The sequence below is a fragment of the Acanthochromis polyacanthus genome, chromosome 17 (genome assembly GCF_021347895.1).
Source record: "Acanthochromis polyacanthus isolate Apoly-LR-REF ecotype Palm Island chromosome 17, KAUST_Apoly_ChrSc, whole genome shotgun sequence".
In the NCBI taxonomy this organism is placed as follows: Eukaryota; Metazoa; Chordata; class Actinopteri; family Pomacentridae; genus Acanthochromis; species Acanthochromis polyacanthus.
This window is the reverse complement of record NC_067129.1, coordinates 5,465,032-5,485,511: the sequence shown is the minus strand read 5'-3', so window position 1 is coordinate 5,485,511 and position 20,480 is coordinate 5,465,032. Positions and strand designations below refer to the sequence as shown.

The following is a 20,480-nucleotide window of genomic DNA, read 5'->3' as shown; positions in this document are numbered from 1 at the left end:
TAAAGCCTCAGCAGGTATAAGATAGACCAGTGGTATATTAGAATAGTTACATATTTGTGTAAATGTGCTGACTGCTATAATAACAGATGCACACACAGAAACACTTTGGATGTGTCCCTACACACCTGCACAGATAGTAGACGTGGACTGGAAAAGCCATTTATTGTTGCACATCCCCTCAAGCGGGCAATAAATGTGTGTGTTTAGTCTCCCGGTGAACATCCTCTCCAGCACTTCCCAGGATGGGACTGTTAATCCTTACAAGGCCCACACACACACACACACACACACACACACACACACACACACACACACACACACACACACACACACACACACACAAACACACACACACACAAACACACACGCACACACACACACACACACACACACACACACACACACACACACACACATACAAGCAAAGACATATTTGAACATCTGTTGCTTGCTGTCACTCACATTTCTTCTACATCTTCCTATCTGACTTTCACTACATCACAGGCTTTTCTTCTCTCACACACACACACACACACACTCATTCTCCTGGAAAGTGAGTCTGGAGACAAACAAGCATTTAAGTGTGTCAGGATTTGCACACATCTGTCAGCAGCCCAGCTCGTCTCCCACAAGCTCCAGTGTTTAAAACGGATCAAATGAAGGGGATCCTTGCTGCAAGGTTTGGGACTGACTTGATGGATGGGTGAACATGCAAAGCTGTTGTGATTAAGACTTCATGCCAGCACATACAGTGTAAAGTATACACCCCGGTGTGTTTCCCCCCTCTGTGTGTCCATCTCTGCTGTTTTAGTGAAAAAAGCAAGCTATGGGATGTGCTTTTGACGTTTAAACATCTGTTTAAAGGAAGAGAAATGCTGTAGTTCTTCTATATTTTGTTTTTTCAGCTGCTTTTCTATCAAATTTTCTTCCTTCAGTAACCCGACCTATAGTCATCTGGTCCTTTTATCTGTTTGTTTAAGATGCTTCAGTTCCTTTCATTCCTCCTTTGGTCGCAACACATCATGACACCAGCTGATAAAAGTGTAACACTAGGAAAAAACACACAAAATTGAGAAGTTTCTTGGTGAAATAGCAATTAAGGTTTTCTTTTGTTGTCTTGACTGACAGAAATGTGTCTTTTTCATCACCTGCCCACTAGTCATCATCAATCAGATCACACTGCAATAAGCTTACACTGAATATTGCTTCCATTTTTCCCCTCAGCCCAGAGCCTCCCATGCACTCCCCTGTGAGCCGTAATGGTTTCGACACACAGTCAGACGTCTACAAGATGCTGCAGGACTACGAGGAGCCCGTCTCTGAACCCAAACAGTCTGGCTCCTTCAAATACCTCCAGGGAATCCTGGAGGCCGAGGATGGAGGTAGGGATTAATGTGTTTATGTGCATGTGTGTGTGTGTGTGTGTGTGTGTGTGATGGAGTGAAAAAACAAAGCGTGAAGGAAGTGCATTTGGAGAGATGACACATTTTACTGCTGTGGTGTCATGTTTTACTGCAGTTGACTTGATTGTTACAGTAGAAATGGCAAATCTAATGCTACAGGGCTGCAACTAGTCGATTAATCTGCCAGTTAAATATTTTTAATAAAAGATAATAGTGAAAAATGACCCACAGGAGTCAAATTTTGTTCAAAACACAAAGAGAGAGTATTTATTACTGTCCAGAATGCTTAAAAACCAGCAGATATTATCATTTTAGAGGGAGAAAGCTGTGAATCTTGAGCATTTTTGCACAAAATGGATGAACTGATTATGAAATGTCGTGTTTCAAGAATTACATTTTTAGTGTAAGAACTTTACGGTGTGAACCCTTAAACTGAGGTGACTTTAAAGATAGATGATTGAGTTTTGAGTACTTCAGTTTATTTTATTTTTTGCGTTATGGAAGCTCCATAGACTGGCATCTGAGACTTAACTACATTTAACTGATTCGCTGTTGTAGCAGCTGTATTTTATGCTTTTTTGGGGGGCTTTTTTATTTACTTTCTTTTCTTTCAAGTCATTTAAAATCAGAATTAGAATCAGAATCAGAATCACTTTATTCATCCCCCGAAGGAAAATTCAGTATTCATTATTTGTGATATTAAATGTTTCAGTAACTTGTTGCCTAAAAAATCCATATTGATATCATCCAAAACTATATTATAGAGAAATATTTTAGATTTATTGCAGCCAAATACATCTTGGACTCTGAGAAACTGAGCATATTTTCTTAATTTTTCTCTTTGCATGCCCCTTTTACTTGCCCTCCTCCTTTACACTCTTAAAAATGGTTTCATTGATGCTTTTCTCACACTCACAAAGATGTTCTGGCATTTCAGTCAAGATATATTTTAGTCTTTTCTTGTGTAAAAGAACATACACATGCATTTTACCGTCATGAAATTATGTATTCGCACTCCTGAACCACTGACATTGTCAAAAGCGTCTTACTTGGCTTTTTTGGATTTTTTATTTTTATTTTTTTGGTGAATGTTCTGAAGAAACATTTTTCACATTTCTTTTTTTCCACCAAAAAATGTTCAAAGATTTCCCAAAAATGTTGAAAATGTGAACATCAGAAGTTTCACTGTGAAAATATATTTTTTCCACATTTTTACATTTTAAAACGGGTCAATTTTGACCCGCAGGACGACACGAGGGTTAAGTAGTTTTATATAAACTGACTAATTATGCAGAGCACTTTATTTTTCAAACATGCATTGCTGCATCTTACCAGAAAGTGCTTGTTTCCTAGTGAACAGGTCAATCTAGACAAGAAAACAGGAAGAAAAGTCCTTTTGCAAACTACCAGCCAAGATTCTATTTATGTTTTCCAGCAGTGACATAATATCGGCTGTTGTGATCCACTTGGCTGCTCCAAGTACACAGCAGGTATAAAGCAAGCATCTGGTTCTGCCCATGTGCAATTATCATGGACTTTTATGCAATATCAAGTTCACTGCATATGTAAACGGTGGAAATTTCTGCGTAAATATTCCCTCTTATGCAGATGAGGCTGGCGATTGGAGCCAAAGGAACATGTTGCTCAGGCTCTGACTGTTCTGAGCTCCTCTGTCTAAGTGGCATAGTTTTCCTTTTATAGAAAAAAACACAGACAGCAAGGTTAGGGGACAGATAGGAGCAGAAAGAAAGAGAGGGAGGGGAGGAAGACAGAAAGAGAGAAAAACAGAGACGAAGGAAGCAGCAGGGAGAGGAGGGGCTTTAAATAGCTTCGGATGAACAGGGGAGGGAAGTTTTGGTAAGACAATTTACTGCAAAAACAACTTCACAGAGGACAATAAAGTGAGAAATATGGTTTTCCTGTCTGCCTCTTGACCGCTCGGCATTCCAGCTTTTGAAGGAGGAGTCATGTGATGCTGACAGCAGCAGAGGAAGGCTAATCTCTGGAACTAAAACCTTCTCTTCAGGTTCTGTGTTTACCAGTAGAGCAGATCTGAAGTTAAGAAAGTGGCAATTACAGGGCGAGGGTTGGTGTGTTTAATGGGAAACAGCATGGACGTAAGAAAAATGGACCTATAATTTTATTCTATTTTATTTTTTTTTATCCTATTCTTCTGTGAATACCCTGTCTATTTTTTGTAACGTCCTGCTGCTCATATGCACCTTAATTGCCCCTCGGGGATAAATAAAGTTTATCTGAATCTGAATCTGAATCGATGACCTGTGAAGGCAACTCTACAATGATTAATGTCTTTCTCAACCTCAGCCACTGACTCCAAGTTGTCCTTGAGGAAAGTCCTTTAACCCCAGATAGAATTACTTGAGTTTTCCCAGCTGTGAATGCAGAAATCTGCAGTGTTTGTCTTTCCAATTGCAATTAAATGCAATACATGAATATTTCCTCATAATCATCTGTAAAATTCTTAATTCTCACTTTAATATGAGAACACAAATCCCTTCCAAAGTTTTACTCTGAAAGGATTCACAGCTCTGATTTTGGTTCATCATCGTTTTGCTAGTGATGATTTATTTGGAGGTTCTATTTATTGCTAATATTTGGTTGCAGTTTGAATAATTTCGTGCAACAAAACCAAAGCTTGTAGCTACGATATTCTCTACATTTAACAAGATTTTTCACATGCAAGTTACACTTTTTTTTTTGCTTAAAATGTATTTGAGTCCTGATATTTACAACCTTTAAAGCAGAAAATAATTAAACATTGTCAACAAAATAAATCAGTGCCACTGCTCTGACACCCAAAACAATAGCAGCATTGAGATATGCTTTATATTACATCTTAGTACAGTTTTTCTATCAAAACTCTGCCTATTTTGGTGGATTTTAGAGGATATATGTGTCTATTTAAAGAAAATCTGATTCATATAATGGAGCCGTCAAATGTAAAAGTCTTAGGTCCTCGTATCACTGATTGTCTTTTCCTGTAGAATATTATTATTATTATTCTTGCTTATCACATCTCCTGCTCTGCGTTTGAAGTGCTGACAGGACAATTCACAGCGCGAGGGAAAATGCAAACGGCTCCTGCAGTGAAGCCTGGAGCTGAGCCAAACCAGACTGTTTCCTTAATTCATCACTTCTTATAACGCTCAAAGCAATAAGAAAGAAAGTAAGAAGGAGCCAAAGAAAGGCACACGAGCTACCGACAGATGAAGGAGGCCGGATGGGGAGAGAATGTAACACTGCTGATGGATCAAAGAGCTTTAAAGGGACCCCTCATGTCCACTGATGGTTGTCTTTCAGTTTGGGGATACTGACGAGTTGACTGACAGGTTAAGCCCTCGATGAAACACACAGATGCCGCAAATTTACACTGGGATCCTTTAAAAAGCTACCTGTGCCTTTTGTTGATGTTTGAAGGTGTCATTCCATCAGTGTGAGAGTGTGAAACCCTGCTGCTGATGTTGCTCGTGTCTTTACCTTCCTTGTTGTTTTCTAATGGCTCCGTAAAGAAGTCAGACAACCGACTGAACATGTTTGACACTCAGGTTCAGGTCAAATCATCCTGCTTTCTGATGCATGCCTTGCTGTCAGGCTTTTAAATCACCACAGTTGGTCCCCTTTTGAAGGCAAAAGCCCCTGCAGAGGCCGTGTTGACTTTCAGGGGCTTTTAAAGTTAAAGCAAACAAGAGTGTCAGTTTACCCAGAATTCCACAGGCTCGACCACGACTGGGGAGCAATGTGGACGGAAGACGGGTGGAGTGACTGTTAAACAGGGCGTCTGAGGTGTTACTACAACAACATTTCACTTTCCTACAGGAGGAGTTTCTTTTTAAAGCAGGCTAAGATAAAAACACAGAAACAAGGATGGGTTAATATGAGGAATAAAGCAAATATGAAATATTTAAAAGAAAATAATCCAATGCTACGCTGAGTGAAAACTATATGTGATTAATTAAAATTTTTAACCTGTTGTATCTAATTTTTTTTTTAAATTCCTTATCTCCAACCAAAGGGAAAGATTGTCTTGATTTAATATGATGGATTTTGCCTTCTGTTAAATGTTAGACCGACAAAGTGAATAGATTAAAGGAAGTCGTATCTATTTTAACAAAATAAGAGTCCATTTTTTCCAGTCATTTATATGTTAACGTCTTCGTCAAATGCTTACAAATAGGCCTTTACACACAATCAGAACTGTTTCTGTTAGTTTTAAAGAAATGCAGAGAAATTAAAATGTTTTATTAAAGAATATGAAGACTTGGAATTTCAATAATGACATTTTGAGAGAAATTTAGTGGCGGGAATACACAGAAGACGGCATGCCGGGGGAATATGTGGGGGAAAGGAAATAAACACGATGTCAGTGACCTTTATAAAACCGCTTCGTTCTCTGGACTCCAGTGTAATTTGTTTAAAGAAATGTCTGAAGTAGGCATAATTTGTTCTGTACATTACATTGCAAAATCTAGTTTCACGCTGTGTACTTTCTCAGAAATTAACTCTGTAAATGAAGGCATCCATCAGCAATCCAGTGTTTAACTAACAAAGTATAACACTAGAAAAGCATAATAATTTCCCCATAATACCTCAGAGTAACTGTCTTCAATGACATCATGATTCGTTTTGCCATAGATTCTGTGAAGCTTTAACAGTGTGTGTGTGTGTGTGTGTGTGTTGATATTAGTGACAGAGTAGGACACACATTGTACTGTGAATGTCACATGAGAATATGTGTGCAAACGGCCGACGTGTCGCTGTTTGTCATATAATTCAACGTGTCAGTCTGCTTCTGGTAATGAAATCTAAAAGGCTTATTTGACTATTTAAAAACCCAGAGTGTCAGTGAGACTAAACAGGCGCTCATTCATGCAGCTTTCTGCACTTATGCCTTACTGTGGTCTGAAAATGTGTATTAGTCAACCTTCCCCTCTGTTAAAAAGTCACAAGAGTCCTGCAAATAAAAGGTTTTCCATTAGAGTTCATTATTGGGTAATAGAGACATTAATCTCTGAAATAACATGCCTAGCTGATGTCAGCTCTTAAACGCACCACGGAGCAGTCAGAGGCTAACTGTTCCTGAAGGGCAGAAAGAGCTTTGAGGCAGGTGCCAAATGTAGAGTAATTATACTGTGGTTAGAATCAGTGATAGGCGGCCCGTTGGCCTCAATAGCCTCTGTTGGCATGTCATCAGTAAAGGAAAGTCACATAGTGCAGTTCCTGGCTGTACTCCACTGATCTTGGAACCACTGGAGGGGCTCCAGATATCCAGTATAAAATATGCTCCTTTCATGTATTCCAGTGGGGCATAACTAAGCACTCGATGGTCTGAGCTGATCGCCCCTAATAAAAAAAAAAAGCCAACCGTGGGAAGCCAGTAACCCGCATTAACCAGCACCATGTTAACAGCCTGTTTCTCATACCGTATGTGTGTTTACATTAACAGTCGTTTGGAAAGTGTCACAACATTATGCTGTATTGCAAAAAAAGGAGGCATTTTACCAGACTTTTAAATTTAACAAAAATTTAAAGAACACGTGTCTAACTGTAATTGGCAGGTCACACTTGTGCTGTTCCCATGTAGCGTATCGGTGCGACGGTTAAATCTGGACTCCGTAAGCGTGGAATGTTTACCCTACCTGGTGTCTTGACAGGTTGACTGATGAATTCCTACGAGGAAATGCCACCACAGAATGTGACACTTGAATGGAGCACACGGGAAGGTGCCAGAGTCTCAGAGAAGTCATAGAGGGTGGAAAGCAATAAGACAAATATGATGTAAAGAAAAGAGAAAGTAGAATTTAACACTGACAGTTTATTTTTTGGCAAAAAAAAACACAAAGAGACCTCTTATTTAGCATGTTCTCATCAAAGAATCTTTGTCAAATTGATGAAAGAAACGTGCTGAACACTGCTGGTCTGTGATGCTTTACAGTTTCTGAAAGCAAAAGCAGAAACCTCTACAAAACAACATTGTGTAGAGAAAAGCAACAGAGACGCTGAGGAAGAGGACAAGTGGCAACATCCTGTTTGTGAAAGCAAGAAGCTTGACAATGATTAATTTGATATTAGCTTTCAGAAACATAAACACGGCAATGATGATTAAGATTTACCAAGAGTTTTCTTAAGCGTGACAGAGCATTGATGTCCTTACTGTAAATAATATGTCAAGCTACCTATTATTAGTGCTGCTGGAAGTGTTTACTACATCATGCTGATGCTAGCTGATGTTGTGCTTGGTTGGAAGGGGGTTTTCATGGCGTTGTCCGGGTATTAGGAAATACTGTTTTTCTGAAATGATTGCTGTTGAGCAGGTGCTCTGCAAGAGTGTTTAGTGCTCTGCATGCTGGACAAAAAATAGAAGAAGCACCTGTCAGTGTGACACGTTACATTTATCACACAGGCTGTCAACACCGGCTATCCTCAATGAGCTGCATGCTTTGATTTGTTCTACTGTTGTGCCAGAAGCAATCAAGCAAAAAGCAAAGAAAAGATGAATAGCAACATGCAAGATAACAGTAGTGGATGCTGCCTAGAAACCACGTTAATTACATGGAACTATATCTCTTATCTAAAGCTCTACCACGCCCTTGTGCAATCAAGTTAACATACAGCCATGGCCATAAGTTTGGACACAGCATGACTTACTATGTCTGTTTTGATGTCTATTACAGAACATAACTAATATTTTTTGACAGCACCAGTTTAATTAGTCAACAAATCAACAAGGGATATAATATTATCAATAAATTCCAACAATTGGAACAACTTTGTTCCCAAAACATAATATTAGAAGAAAATAACAAAAAATGCAGTACTTTCACAACCGAATTTGGTAAGAATAACAAAATGACACCAAACTCTTTTGATGTTTTTTTTAAATATGAAACTTAATATAGTTCTCAGGAGTTGTGTACTGTATTGTAAGTGACAATTTTGTGGTATTTTCTAAGATTCACAAGCGTCATGGTACTTGTGTCCAAACTTATGGCCATGGCTGTACATCTATTGGGAGGGTCAGAAGGAGTAGAAATAGCTCAGTATGGGGCAGAAGCTGATCTATAATGCCTCGTTTGAGGGTAATATGGGAAATAATAATTTTTTTTTGTTTCACTTATAAGAAAACTTGTTCTATTTTTACTCACTATAAGTCAAAGGGAATTTCCTGCAGAGTGCAAACAAACACAAATGCACCCTGATGAACCTGTATGGCTTTTCCCCTTCAGTTGCCAGATCAGCAGTAACTGGAATTTACTGGCCCCAGAACACGTACACACAAACATACCTATAAAAAATGGCTCCACAGACGAGGTGTTCGTGTTGTGTCAGGGCCTCCAACTCTAGGAGCACATTGTACATTTATAGTTTGTATGTTTATTTTCAAGGGCCTCTCAAAAAAGTTTATGGTGCACTTTCCAACGATCCTTTATTTATTTTGTTCTGTTATTCACAGGCGTGTCACCGACAGAGAGGATGAGGAGCTTAAAGTCTCCAGTCAGGTCTCCGATCCCCAAGCTGGGAAGCCCCATTCCCAGCCCCATGTCCGGTCTGCAGAAGCTGCCCCAGTGCACACGCTGCTGTAACGGCATTGTGTGAGTATTTAACACATTCTAGTTTCAGTTGATACAAAGAAGGAAATAACACAAATGAGTAGAGTCATATTAGGGAGAGACTGCTGTACAAAACCTGTAATGCAAAACTTAAAAGCAGGACTTTTTATATATTTATTTTTTAATTTAACACTAAGATATAAGGTTATTTCTTCAGTTAAGGTACCTCAGCATTAAACTCATAACATATGGTTACTCTGCTTTAAGATTACAGTCTATGGAAGATAAAGTAAAGATACAATAAATTTGATCCTGGAGGTGAGAATGATTTGCTGTGAAAACACTTTGGAGGGGCATCTGGAAAGTATGTCCTCACACCTATTTTATCACTCTGCCTGTGATCATAAAGTTTAAGAGGTGAACTACGTGAGGTGAGTCAAGGTTCTCTGAAACAAAGAGGTTAACTCGCACAGGTCGACCTGCACAGGCCTTTCACAAGCGCTCCGAAAACTGATCCCATTTGTCATTTTAATGATTAAACCAAACCATCCTCTGCTCTCTTTCTCATGCATACACACTCCCTAGATATATTCTGACCTGCACACAGGTGCACAACCTCACACATACACACACCTTTTTGCCAAAGTGGCCGTATGCACCGGTAATCCCCCCTCTGTAAAAGCAGCTGCAGGTGAGCAGTGATGTCACTTTGCTTGTTAACAAGAGAGCATTGTGGGAGCATAATAGGCCTGCTATGACCTAAGAGCATTTTACAGCTTTTGCAAACATGTATGGAGCACTGTGTCAGGAGTTTATCCTCCAAGTGCTGTGGTTACATGGAGGAAAACGGTTAAAAAAAGAAGCGGGCTTATGACTGAATGGTCTCTGGCCCGAGTCCCCTGTCCAGAAAGGAAAATCTAATTGAGAACAGTGAATGAACAGTGAACGCCCTGAACTACTGCTGTCACTGTGTGACTGAGTGAACTTCTGCATTCACTGGTGCTGATCAGTAGTCAGCCACCAAATTAAATATGTGTGCATGTGATCTTCCTTCCACCTGAAACTCCTCTCAGCATGAAAACATTGCTGATATATGACATATGATGAGATATACCCACACGCTTACTGATTTGCAATGGAAAGTTCAATAAAAATTAAAACAGTGAGTCAGCCATACGCGATTTATCATCACTTACTTTCCTTGGAAGCATCCTGCTTGACGTTTTGTAATTTGCAATGATGGCATCTCACTGAAACCTGCTGTCTAGGTCCGTCAGCCTTTGAAGGAAATTAGCATTTAACAGTTTGCTTATCGTCACATCATTTTCCACATCACCCGCTTTTGTGCTTCTTGCTAGCACAGCCCTATAATGTTGTCTGTCCTCTTTCTTCCTGCACGCTGCTAATAAAAAGACTTTTAAGGCTCAGAGCCAGGGTTCAGATGAGCACATGCTCAAACGAAACCACAAGAAGAGGAAATAAAAGCCAGTGAACGCTGAACATAATCTGCGCCCTCAGCATTTCTTAACCCTTAGAAACGTCTGTAACAGAGTCCTGTAGCAACATAAGCAGACAGGCACTGTAATAGTTACTGTCTGCTAGAAGTTAGAATAAAAAGTCAGTCCACACAGTACATGGAAGATTTTCAAGTTTAAGGTTAGTTTTGAGTCACAGAGGAGCATTTAGTGTTCTAAGCACTAAATATTTGAAACCAGGGGAGTGCACTGGATATTTGAGTTGGTTAATGCTGTGTCTCTAGCTTGTGAGCAATGCCAAATAAAACTGGGATGAAAGTGGAAAAGCAGCACAAGGAACATGTTGCATATATCATTACAAGACTGACATGCACTCGCATCAAAACATCTGTCTGTTTCATGAATTTCTCTTTCCATTGCTTGGCGTTTTTTTTTTTTTTTGTTCCATTGTCTCCAGGATTTCTACATTTGTTGCATTCATGTCCCATAATATTGAGTCTAACCTTTCTTCCATGTCTCCGTCCAGTGGCACCATTGTGAAGGCCAGGGACAAGCTCTACCATCCCGAGTGCTTCATGTGTGACGACTGCGGCATCAACCTGAAGCAGCGGGGCTACTTCTTTATCGAGGACAATCTGTACTGTGAGACCCACGCTAAGGCTCGTGTCCAACCCCCAGAGGGCTACGATGTCGTCGCCGTGTACCCCAACTCCAAGGTGGAGCTGGTCTGAGATGGAGAGGCCGGCCATACTGTAATATAACTGGGAAACTAAGATGTAGTAGAAATGGGGCTGCTGAGTATCCTCACCTACACTGATCAGGCTCTGTCAAACCGGACTGCTGATCTTGGGTCAGTTTTTACCTTTGGGAGAGTGTGTTATGACATGCGTGTTTCAGTGATCCCAGATCAGTACTTCTGCAATGACGGGCTTCATAAATTCTTTGTATATTGAGCAGATTGGAATATGTTGACAGAAGAAGGCTCAGATCTGATGAATATCTCAAAACTCTAATCCATAAATATGCTCACAGTGTTGCTCAATCCGACCTCCCTCATCTCTCAATCAGTGTGTTTACATGAAATTGTAGATCCAGGAAAGCATGCATATGCACATTCACCACTATGCTGAGTAGTAGCAGAATATTCCAGGAAATAATCAAGAAATGAGACTAAATGAGATGCTGTTTGAAATGATTACACCAGCTATCTGCTCCTCTCACAATCAGTTTACCAGCATAAGGTCTAAGGCCTCACTCAAGCCTTACAAATAACTTCAAGACACTAATGTGTTATGTGCATTATGACAAGAGATTTGGTGTGTTTGCTGTGCAGAGAAGTTGGTTATATTTTCAGATTTATTTTCAATTTAGCTATTTTAACAGCAGTTTCCCACAGAGCATAAAATATCACTCTTTTTCTGACACATCATGTGAGTTATAGTGATATTGTGTTTAATACTTGGTTAAGGGCTGAAGTTAGCAGTTTTACAGTTAAACATTATACTCATGTTGGATGCATCTCTAGTTTACATATATACAGTTTCATTTTCAGACTTTCTATGTTACAGACCTGGGAACAGCTCTCTTTAATTCTCATTATTTCTGTTCATTTTTCAGTTACGTGAAATGATAAGCAAAAAATTCACTATAAGCAGGTTTCTAGCAGGTATATTTGTGGGTATCTGGAATGTATGCCATTTGCTGACTGTGTTACTGGGCTATAACCTGTAGTAAATGCCTCCGTATGCAGCTTTGCAAGCACCGCCTCCCTAGAATGTAAACAAATCCCAGCAGGAGACATCCTCAAAGCACTGTGAGAAACTCTAGAACTCGGTAAGAATCGTCTTACAAGAGTTTCTCACTCATGTGATCACAGCAACCTCAATTTATAAAGACATAATAGCAAGAAATAAGACTTTCATGATTAAGTAACTTGGCTTAATGCAGCATTTTGAACAGCCGTGACACACAGGGGATTGTAGCTAGAGGTGCTTCTGGCTCGTGCACCTGACTGAGCGAGGAATTTCAACTCTCACACAGAAGAATTCTTCCTCATAAAAAAAAAAACAAGAGCACAGAGTTCAGTGAAAACTCTCATGGTTGACTTCAATATGCTCTCCACCTTTCGTGACAGCTGTTAAAAATGGCAGTGTGCATTTCAGGCAGGAGACGCGGCCATAGAAAACTGTTAGAAATGTTTAAAGCGGGACTCCACGGCCTGCAACATGTGGGAGTAATACTGGCTTTGTTTTTTGGACTCACTACACAGATACATTATGGCTCCTCTTTGCAAGAGAGAATAAGACAGAAGTGTGCATAGCTGCATTCCCTTCCTACTATGAATTCAGATTTGTGCTCACAGTTGAGCCCATGAAGCAAATGAAATATATTTCTACATTTCCTCTGAGAGAAGGGGGAGCAGAAAGGGAGGGAGCAAGAAGGGGTGAGGAAGAGAAATGAGGCACGTATTTTCTTTTTTCTTCACAGAAAATCTCTCTGTAAGAAGAAAAAAAGTAGTATGTAGCCATCAGTCTTAGCTTATTGTGAATTGTGGGGAGTGAACTGAGTGGAGAAGAGTGATGTTCTTAATTTTAGAAATATTTCTAACAAAATTGCCTTGGTAGTTTGAAATGAGCTTGAAATTTTTGCAGTGCTGATATCCACCTTTTATTTTCAAGGTATCAACAGTGTTGTGTAGCCGCTGGTGTGCCATCTATCTTAGTGATCTTGTAAATTATGTGAAAATTCTATTGCTACCACATTGACTCTTTGGTATTGTACATATTTGTTTCATTGTGATTGCTCTTAACATACAGTATATAACATGTCACTCACGTGCCTTCGCATACTCTGTGTCTTTAAATGATTTCTTTGACACAAAATCCTGTTCTTGTATTTAACTTATTGTTCTACCAGCACATTTTTTTTTTTGCTCTGGATCTTCTTATTTGCTCCTTTTTATTCTAGGTTCTAAATAAAATGAAAAATGCATTACCATGACACAACTGTTCACATTCTTCGCTCGTCGTAACTGCAGGATTTCCCACAAAAATGTTTGAAAACTCAAGGGACTCGATATGTCTTAGTTTTTACACCCTCGTTCTGACATGCCACTTTCTCCACACCGCACACTTTAAGACCACCAGACTGCAATATGTGTGTCTTGCAACCAAACTCCGCAGACATACAAATCACAGAGGCCTTAAATCTCTTTGTAAAATTGAGCAACAGCATGCCTTGTTTTAGAATAGTTAATCCTAGTTTTTAAAGTGGCTTTCTGAAACACATCTTTCATTGTTGTAAGAGTAGCGACTTCTTAACCATGGAGTCTTGGACAATTTAAATCAGAGTAATTTTAACAACATATTTCACTCCTTATTTATGAGTGTACGTGCAGACAGTAATGGCCCACTGATGAATTGGAGTAGTAAAACTAGACAAAACTAAATGACTAAAGAACGCGGAAGGACTTGGAGAAAAGAGTGCATGTTTTTCCATGCTTGTTCAGGGCAGGGGTGAGCTACAGTAGTGAAAAGACCACTGCATTTTCTTTCTTTGTGCAACAGTTGCTACAGAAACATATTGAATCTAATTGGAACTTGGACTTGAATCGATTTTTCCTGTCATTGTCCAGTTAGTGGTTCCTCTACGTGTCCATGAAATGCTGCAGTTGACAGAAACAGTCAAATCGTCATGTCACGACAATGGCAAGAAGTTGGATGTGTTTGGCAGCAAGTGAATAGTCAGTTCATGAATTTTATGTGTTGGAAGCAGGAAAAAATGAGCAACCATAAGGATCTTAGTGACAAGAGTTGAATTGTGATGGCGAGACAACTGCATCAGAGTGTTCCTGTTATCCAGTGGTTAGAACCTACCAAAAGTGGTCCAAGGAAGACCAACTCTAAAACCAGCAACAGGATCATGGGCGCCCAAGGCTCACTGATGCATGATGTGAGTGAGGACTGAAGTTTGTGGTCCAATCCCACAGAAGAGATGCTTATGGAGTTGCCTTAGCAGCATGCTAATTGTCCATGCTCACCCCTGTTCACCACTGAAAGCAACTACAATGGGAACCTGTGTCAGAACTGAACCATGTGGACGTCTTGGTGCATTTACTTAGTTTTTCTAAGAAAGACACAGCAGCAGAATGCAAAATACTGGCAGAAGACAAGCTGGAAGAGGATGTTGTAGAAAATATTCTGCTGGGAAACCTCACATGGGTGTTACTTTGACATGCTCCACCTGCCTTATCATTGTTGCAGGCTGCATACACCCCTTCATGGAAATGATATTCTGTTATGGTGGTGTTCTCTTTCAGTGCCCTGTCAAACTGCAAAAAAAAAAAAAAAAATGCTCAGGAGTGATTTGAGAAACATGACAAAGAGTTCAAGGTGTTGATTGAACCCTGAAATTCCCCAAAGCTTAGCCCAATTAAACATCTGAGGGATGTGTTGAAACTAGTCCGATCCATGGAGGCGCCAGACTTGAGGACTTAACAGATCATCTGCTAATGTCTTGGTGTTTAACACCACAGGATGCTGACAAAGGTCTTTTGGAATCTGTACCTTGACAAATCACAGCTGATTTGGTGGCGCGAAGACGCCCTACACAATATTAGGAATGTGGTTTAAAGTTTGTGTACATCTGTGCTGACTGATATTCACTAAACCATCATTGTGGCAGGTTTAACGGAGCCGTCACTTTGGCCTATAGACGCTATAATGTCAGAAAACTGGTGTGTCAATTCGTTAACAAGTTATTATTAGCTGTATCTACAAATATGTGTTTGATCTAATCTTGTGTACATGTAAAAGTGCTCTTTAGCCTGTAAATAAGCTTAATTCCAGTCTCAGAAATGGTCAAATAATCACGAGAAAAACAGAATGTAAAATCTAGTTGCAATGCATGAAGCAGGCCAAAAAGAATGAATGAGGTCAAAACCAGAATGGCTAAGGCCACCTCATGTCCCACTAAATGACGTGGCTCCTTCAGCATGAGCTCATTTAAGACAAGTGAGTTACAGGATAAGATAAATGAGGATGAGAAAGTTCAAGGTTTGCGAAAATGAATGAAAGGAAGATGAAAAAATAAACAAAGTGCTTATGTGTGGACCAGCAGCCTCTAAGGAGTTTTGTACATTCAGCATTATTCCCATTTGCTAATGTTTCCCACATGCAATGACAGTCGTATTGTGCTGTCACTCCCATAGCTGATCCTCTAACCTCTGCTTGACTCTGAACATTTACATTTACTCTTGACATGTCCATTTTTTAAAATATAAAGGACCATTTAATTAGCTCAAAATAATTATTTGTGTCTGTGCTAGGGCTTTAGAAACTCACACTGGCATAAGATTCATTGCAGCTAAGTTTACATTTGTGAAAGAAATATGAAAATAACCTCAAATTTGGTGTGGAAGCACTTCACACAGGCTTGACAGACCCACAGGGTGAAGCGTAAGCAAAACAAAGGCAATGTGACATACAGAGGAAGAAAGTGAGTCTCTGCTATGTGGAAAGAATCCTGCTTCTCTCCCATCTATAAACATTTAGTGCACTTTCGAGATAAACACTTCAAGTTGCTCAGAAACAGAGCTCGACTCGCTCTGCAGACAGCAACATCACCTCTTAACCAACTAGTGCAGCGTCCGTCACGCTGCGAGCGCTGACGTTCAACAACCAGGGTCAAATTCTTCCCGTTGACCTCTATGGAAAAATGAAGAGGTTAACCATTTAACTTGTTTTTTCTCATGCACACTGCTCAGAATAAGTTGTAGATAAACCAGATTAGATGTCAGAGCTTTTTCAAATGCAAAAATACTTCTTCTGTCTTTTGCCCCACTTATTGTTGCAATTTTTTTTTGTATTTATCAATGAGTTTGTATCACAATGTTTCACCAGAAAACTATCCTTTATGAAAAACCTGCTTTCAAATCATAGCTACAATAATTCCTTACCTCCTTTGTGTTTAATGACAATACCTGATCTCTTCATTTTGCCATTTTTATCTGAGCCTCTATACCCTCTTTATGAAGCATAGCATTCATTTCAGGCTCCATAAGGCACCAATCTGTTGCCTATGACAGCGAAGATTTGTAGAGTCTTTCTGGCTGAGTGCTTATATCCAGGCTCTACCTGAGTATAAGACACAACAGAGCAGCATTCTAGCCATTCCTTCTCAGATATAAATTGAACACATGTACCATAATTCAAAAACCCATATAAGCAGCACACGAAACCCCAATTTATTACAGTAAAGTTTCTTACAGGGTATAATATGGAGCTCTGTTGGTAGAGTGTTTGGTCATGATGAAGGAGTCAGGAGATAATCCTACGTTTAGCTTTACAATGGCACTGGCAGTTTGGTGTATATTAAAGGACTCGCAGCTCTGTAACTATGTTTCATTCTAATGGCTGTGGTCTAGCTGAAGCAGTAATACAAGCAATTTTGTTTTGATGACCTCACACGTTACAAAAGAATTGCTGTGCATGGAGCGCACACCAGAGCAGGGGGGAAAAATGGTAGGCTGTGAACAATAGACAGTTTCTCCATGTCTGTGTGTGTAGCTCCTCTCAAATATGTGTGTGGCTTTACTAGGCTTGCCTATGTGTCAATAAAGGGTCTTTAAGGTCCCATGTTGTGCCAGTTTTCAGTAAATAATGGCAATTTTACTTGTGTCCAGAATGTGTCTTTGAGTTTTTTGTTCACCATAACTGCGCAGCTTGTACTTTAACCCTCTTCTAAATGGGCTGTTTCAGTCTCTGTAATTCTCACTCTGCATCTACAGATTAAATATATGGACCATACAGGAGCTGACAGACGTGAATGAGTGTGTGGGACTTTCTATCGCCTCTAACATTCTCTCTGAGAGGTCATTTTATATTGTTTTAACTCATGTGTATGCTGAGTTTGTCAGACATTGCTCCACTTATAAAATGAATAGTTTAATGTTGCAGAGCTGCAGCTTAGAAATGATGATATCATGACTGCTGGTTAACGCGTCATAATGGGCTTAATGTGGTATGCTTCAGTCACTGTTTCATACTTGTTTCATTGTCTGACAACAGAAAATATGTGAATGAGTACAGTTGCATTGGGATTTGGCTGTATTGAATGTAAATCACTGCATTGATCCATATCAGGAAATTACTATGAGAACAATATTCCACCAATGGGCAATCAGGATGTTTAAAGCCACAGAATGTAACGCTGTGAGCAGGATTTGAACCTGCGCAGGGAAACCCTATTAGATTTCAAATCCAACACCTTAACCACTCAGCCATCACAGCTCTGAAGTCACTCTGAAGTGAAAACACTTGAGCACTAAGAGCAGGAAAGAAGCAAACAGTGAAACATGGCAGAGTTTAGACCACACTGATAGAATAAAACACAGCAACCCATCCAGTCCTTGTTTCTTGGTTTCATATCAGTTTTCCAGTTTTCACTATTTCTGACTGTCCCTCAACTTTGACATCAACACATAGCTCTCACCTGTGGGTATTTAATGGTAATTTTAGGCATGCTAGCTGCATAATCTGCATTTTCTTTTTAAAGGGTAGACAGTGCCATTGAAAATAAAAGTTAAAATAATCCTCTGACTCTTTAGGTCCCCAGATGCTGGAGGTGCATGGAAACTCTTGAGTTCACTCCTGCAGCTAACAGCAGAACATTTGGTGTGCTTCCCTTGTGTTTGAGGCATTTTAGAAGTATCAGAAGGAGCTCTAATAAGTAGGCTTCAAGGAATCTACTCATTCTGAATGGCTCAACTTGGAAGCAGCAGCAGCAACAGGAATGAATATGCAAATTGTTGGCTTGATGTCTACTGGTTCCTTAACTCCTACTTATTGGCTACCATTGATTTTCCACCTTCAAGAACAGATAGAAAAACCAAAACGTTGGTTTCCACACTGCTATGGAAAAGTTACATGTTGACTCCCTTCGAACATGAAGAGCATTTTACAAACAGAACTCATCCATTACAACATTTACCTTTATTTTTTTTAATTTTCAGACAGTTTTTCCCCCTATTTTACAAATGCAGTGTATTTGTGTAACTTGCAGAAGTTTATTGAAATTAAATTCTGCTACTTTGAATTTAAAACAGAGTTTCCTTATATTTTTTTGTGCACTATTTGCCAAGAAAAAAAAAAAACACACAAGCAGTCTTGTAATTGCTGGAATGTTGCTTAACTTAAACCATGGAGGCAATTCTTATGGAAATGTTACTCAGCTCTTCACAGGCAGATTCCGAGAATAGCTCTTGGCAGAGGTTTCGTGACTCAAGTACAAGTCTGAAAGCGGCTGTGGTTTGTCTTTAGTTATGGATGCACACGTGTGTGTATTTTTGTATTTCTTCAATGAGGACAAAATCCACACACAAGTATAAAAAGGCACAGAGTTTGTGCAGCCCCATGGTTTCTTTGAAAGGATTTGTTGCGTCTATCACTGGAAGCCCCCTGATCATCTTAATGTTTTGGTTGTCCTTGTGAGGGATGAAGCTCGGTTTGAGCTTTGCTTTGCTTTCTCATTAAAAGGGGATTTAGGAAGAGACAGTCACTGCTCTTGAGACACCAACAGGATGACCTCACAGTTGCTCAGCTCTCAGATCAGCAATAAATCCATGCGAGGGGAATCAGAAGGTGGTCCTGAAAAAGTTGGTGAAAACAAAATGGCATTTGCAACTCCTGGGGAGATGTAAAAGTGAACAAAATTAGTGAACTTTCAAGAAATTTCCAGGAGATATGTGGATGCAACTGTGGGACTGAGTGGCGCATACTTTATGCTGTCATCTGCTGTAACCTAAATTGACTTCTCACCCATTTGAGAATGTTTTACCACAGAGCAACCTGCACCAAGCCTCAACTATGTTTACAGACGAGGTTATTTTTCAGTCCCATTTGTTTGTCAGACTTAGCAAGATATCTTAAAATTATGCTGACAGATTTCAATGAGATGTGGTGGAATGTGAGCTCACGAGCCAAATAACAAGTCATCCGCATTCGAACACTTATTTTCTCATGAGCTCACTCAAATAAAAAGCAATTTGCCACACATATTTTATGGATGTCTAACGCTATTTTGGTGCAGATTAAATATATCAGAATATTTATGTCTTTTGTGCAGCCTTGACAGAAGTATGTGTTCCTAAGCTTATCTGACCCCACCCTGAACCTAAACAGCTTACATTGAACTGTGAGCACACATGAAAACAAAACAGAATGACAAGTCCATTATGCCATGAAGAAATATAATGTGCTTGGAAATTGTGTAGACAGCGGGCCATTTGTGTTTCCAGGTTTGGTCCAATTTGATCAGACCGTGACAGAATCCACACTGCTAAAGATGCACAAACGAATGACTTAAGTAACCTGACATTGTCGAAGAGTTACAGAATCGGTCTGTCACAGGATTTATTTTATTTTGCAATCAATATTTATTCACAATGACAAAGCTAAAGACATACGTAACACATATCATATGTAAGGAATAGTGTCTGAGGTCTTTTGTTTACTCTAAGGATTATAAATACCAGGAGTGGCCCCCACCCAATTGCCGAGAAGACCTTGCTACAGTAACTATTGGTCTTCAGACATGTGCAACATATCTCTACCCTCTCAAGTCTGTTTAAATAAAAGTGAATATAAAAACCTAACAGATGGCTCATGTTTTAGAGACATGTCTGCTCTCAACAAAACCTGGCTCTGGATGAGGCAAGTTTAAACTGAAAGTGATGACAGCTTGAAGCAATGGCTTGATTTCTGACATAAACTGCATAACAAGAGCGTTTCTGAAATAAAAGAGGCAATTTCATTTTTGATCAAATGTCAGATATCTGGATCACTTCATGAATCTGATTTTGTGAATGTTTTACTCCTTGTATAACTTAATAAGCGACAACAGTTTATTTCTGAAACCAGAATTGTAAATACCAAAGAATACAACTCAATGGATAATTAGAAATAAAAAATTATGATATGTAAACTCAGTGAAATATATCAATAATCTAAGAAAAATCTGAGTTAGGAGCTTTGTCA

General features: G+C 39.4%; 1 protein-coding gene and 1 non-coding gene across 2 annotated transcripts in view; one reads left to right on the top strand and one right to left on the bottom strand.

The window, feature by feature from the left end:
- Window positions 1-12,516, top strand: part of pdlim4 (PDZ and LIM domain 4) — a 49,411-nt gene extending 36,895 nt beyond the window's left edge. The window contains exons 5-7 of the mRNA XM_022205967.2: window positions 1,225-1,382; window positions 8,875-9,013; window positions 10,973-12,516. Of these exons, the coding sequence (XP_022061659.2) occupies window positions 1,225-1,382; window positions 8,875-9,013; window positions 10,973-11,177 (502 nt within the window). The 3' untranslated portion in view covers window positions 11,178-12,516. The remainder of the gene's footprint in view (window positions 1-1,224; window positions 1,383-8,874; window positions 9,014-10,972) is intronic.
- A 5,137-nt stretch (window positions 12,517-17,653) lies between these two features.
- On the bottom strand, window positions 17,654-17,735 carry trnas-uga (transfer RNA serine (anticodon UGA)). Its single transcript has one exon. It is a non-coding gene; the product is annotated as a tRNA-Ser (tRNA).
- Window positions 17,736-20,480: the final 2,745 nt, after the last annotated feature.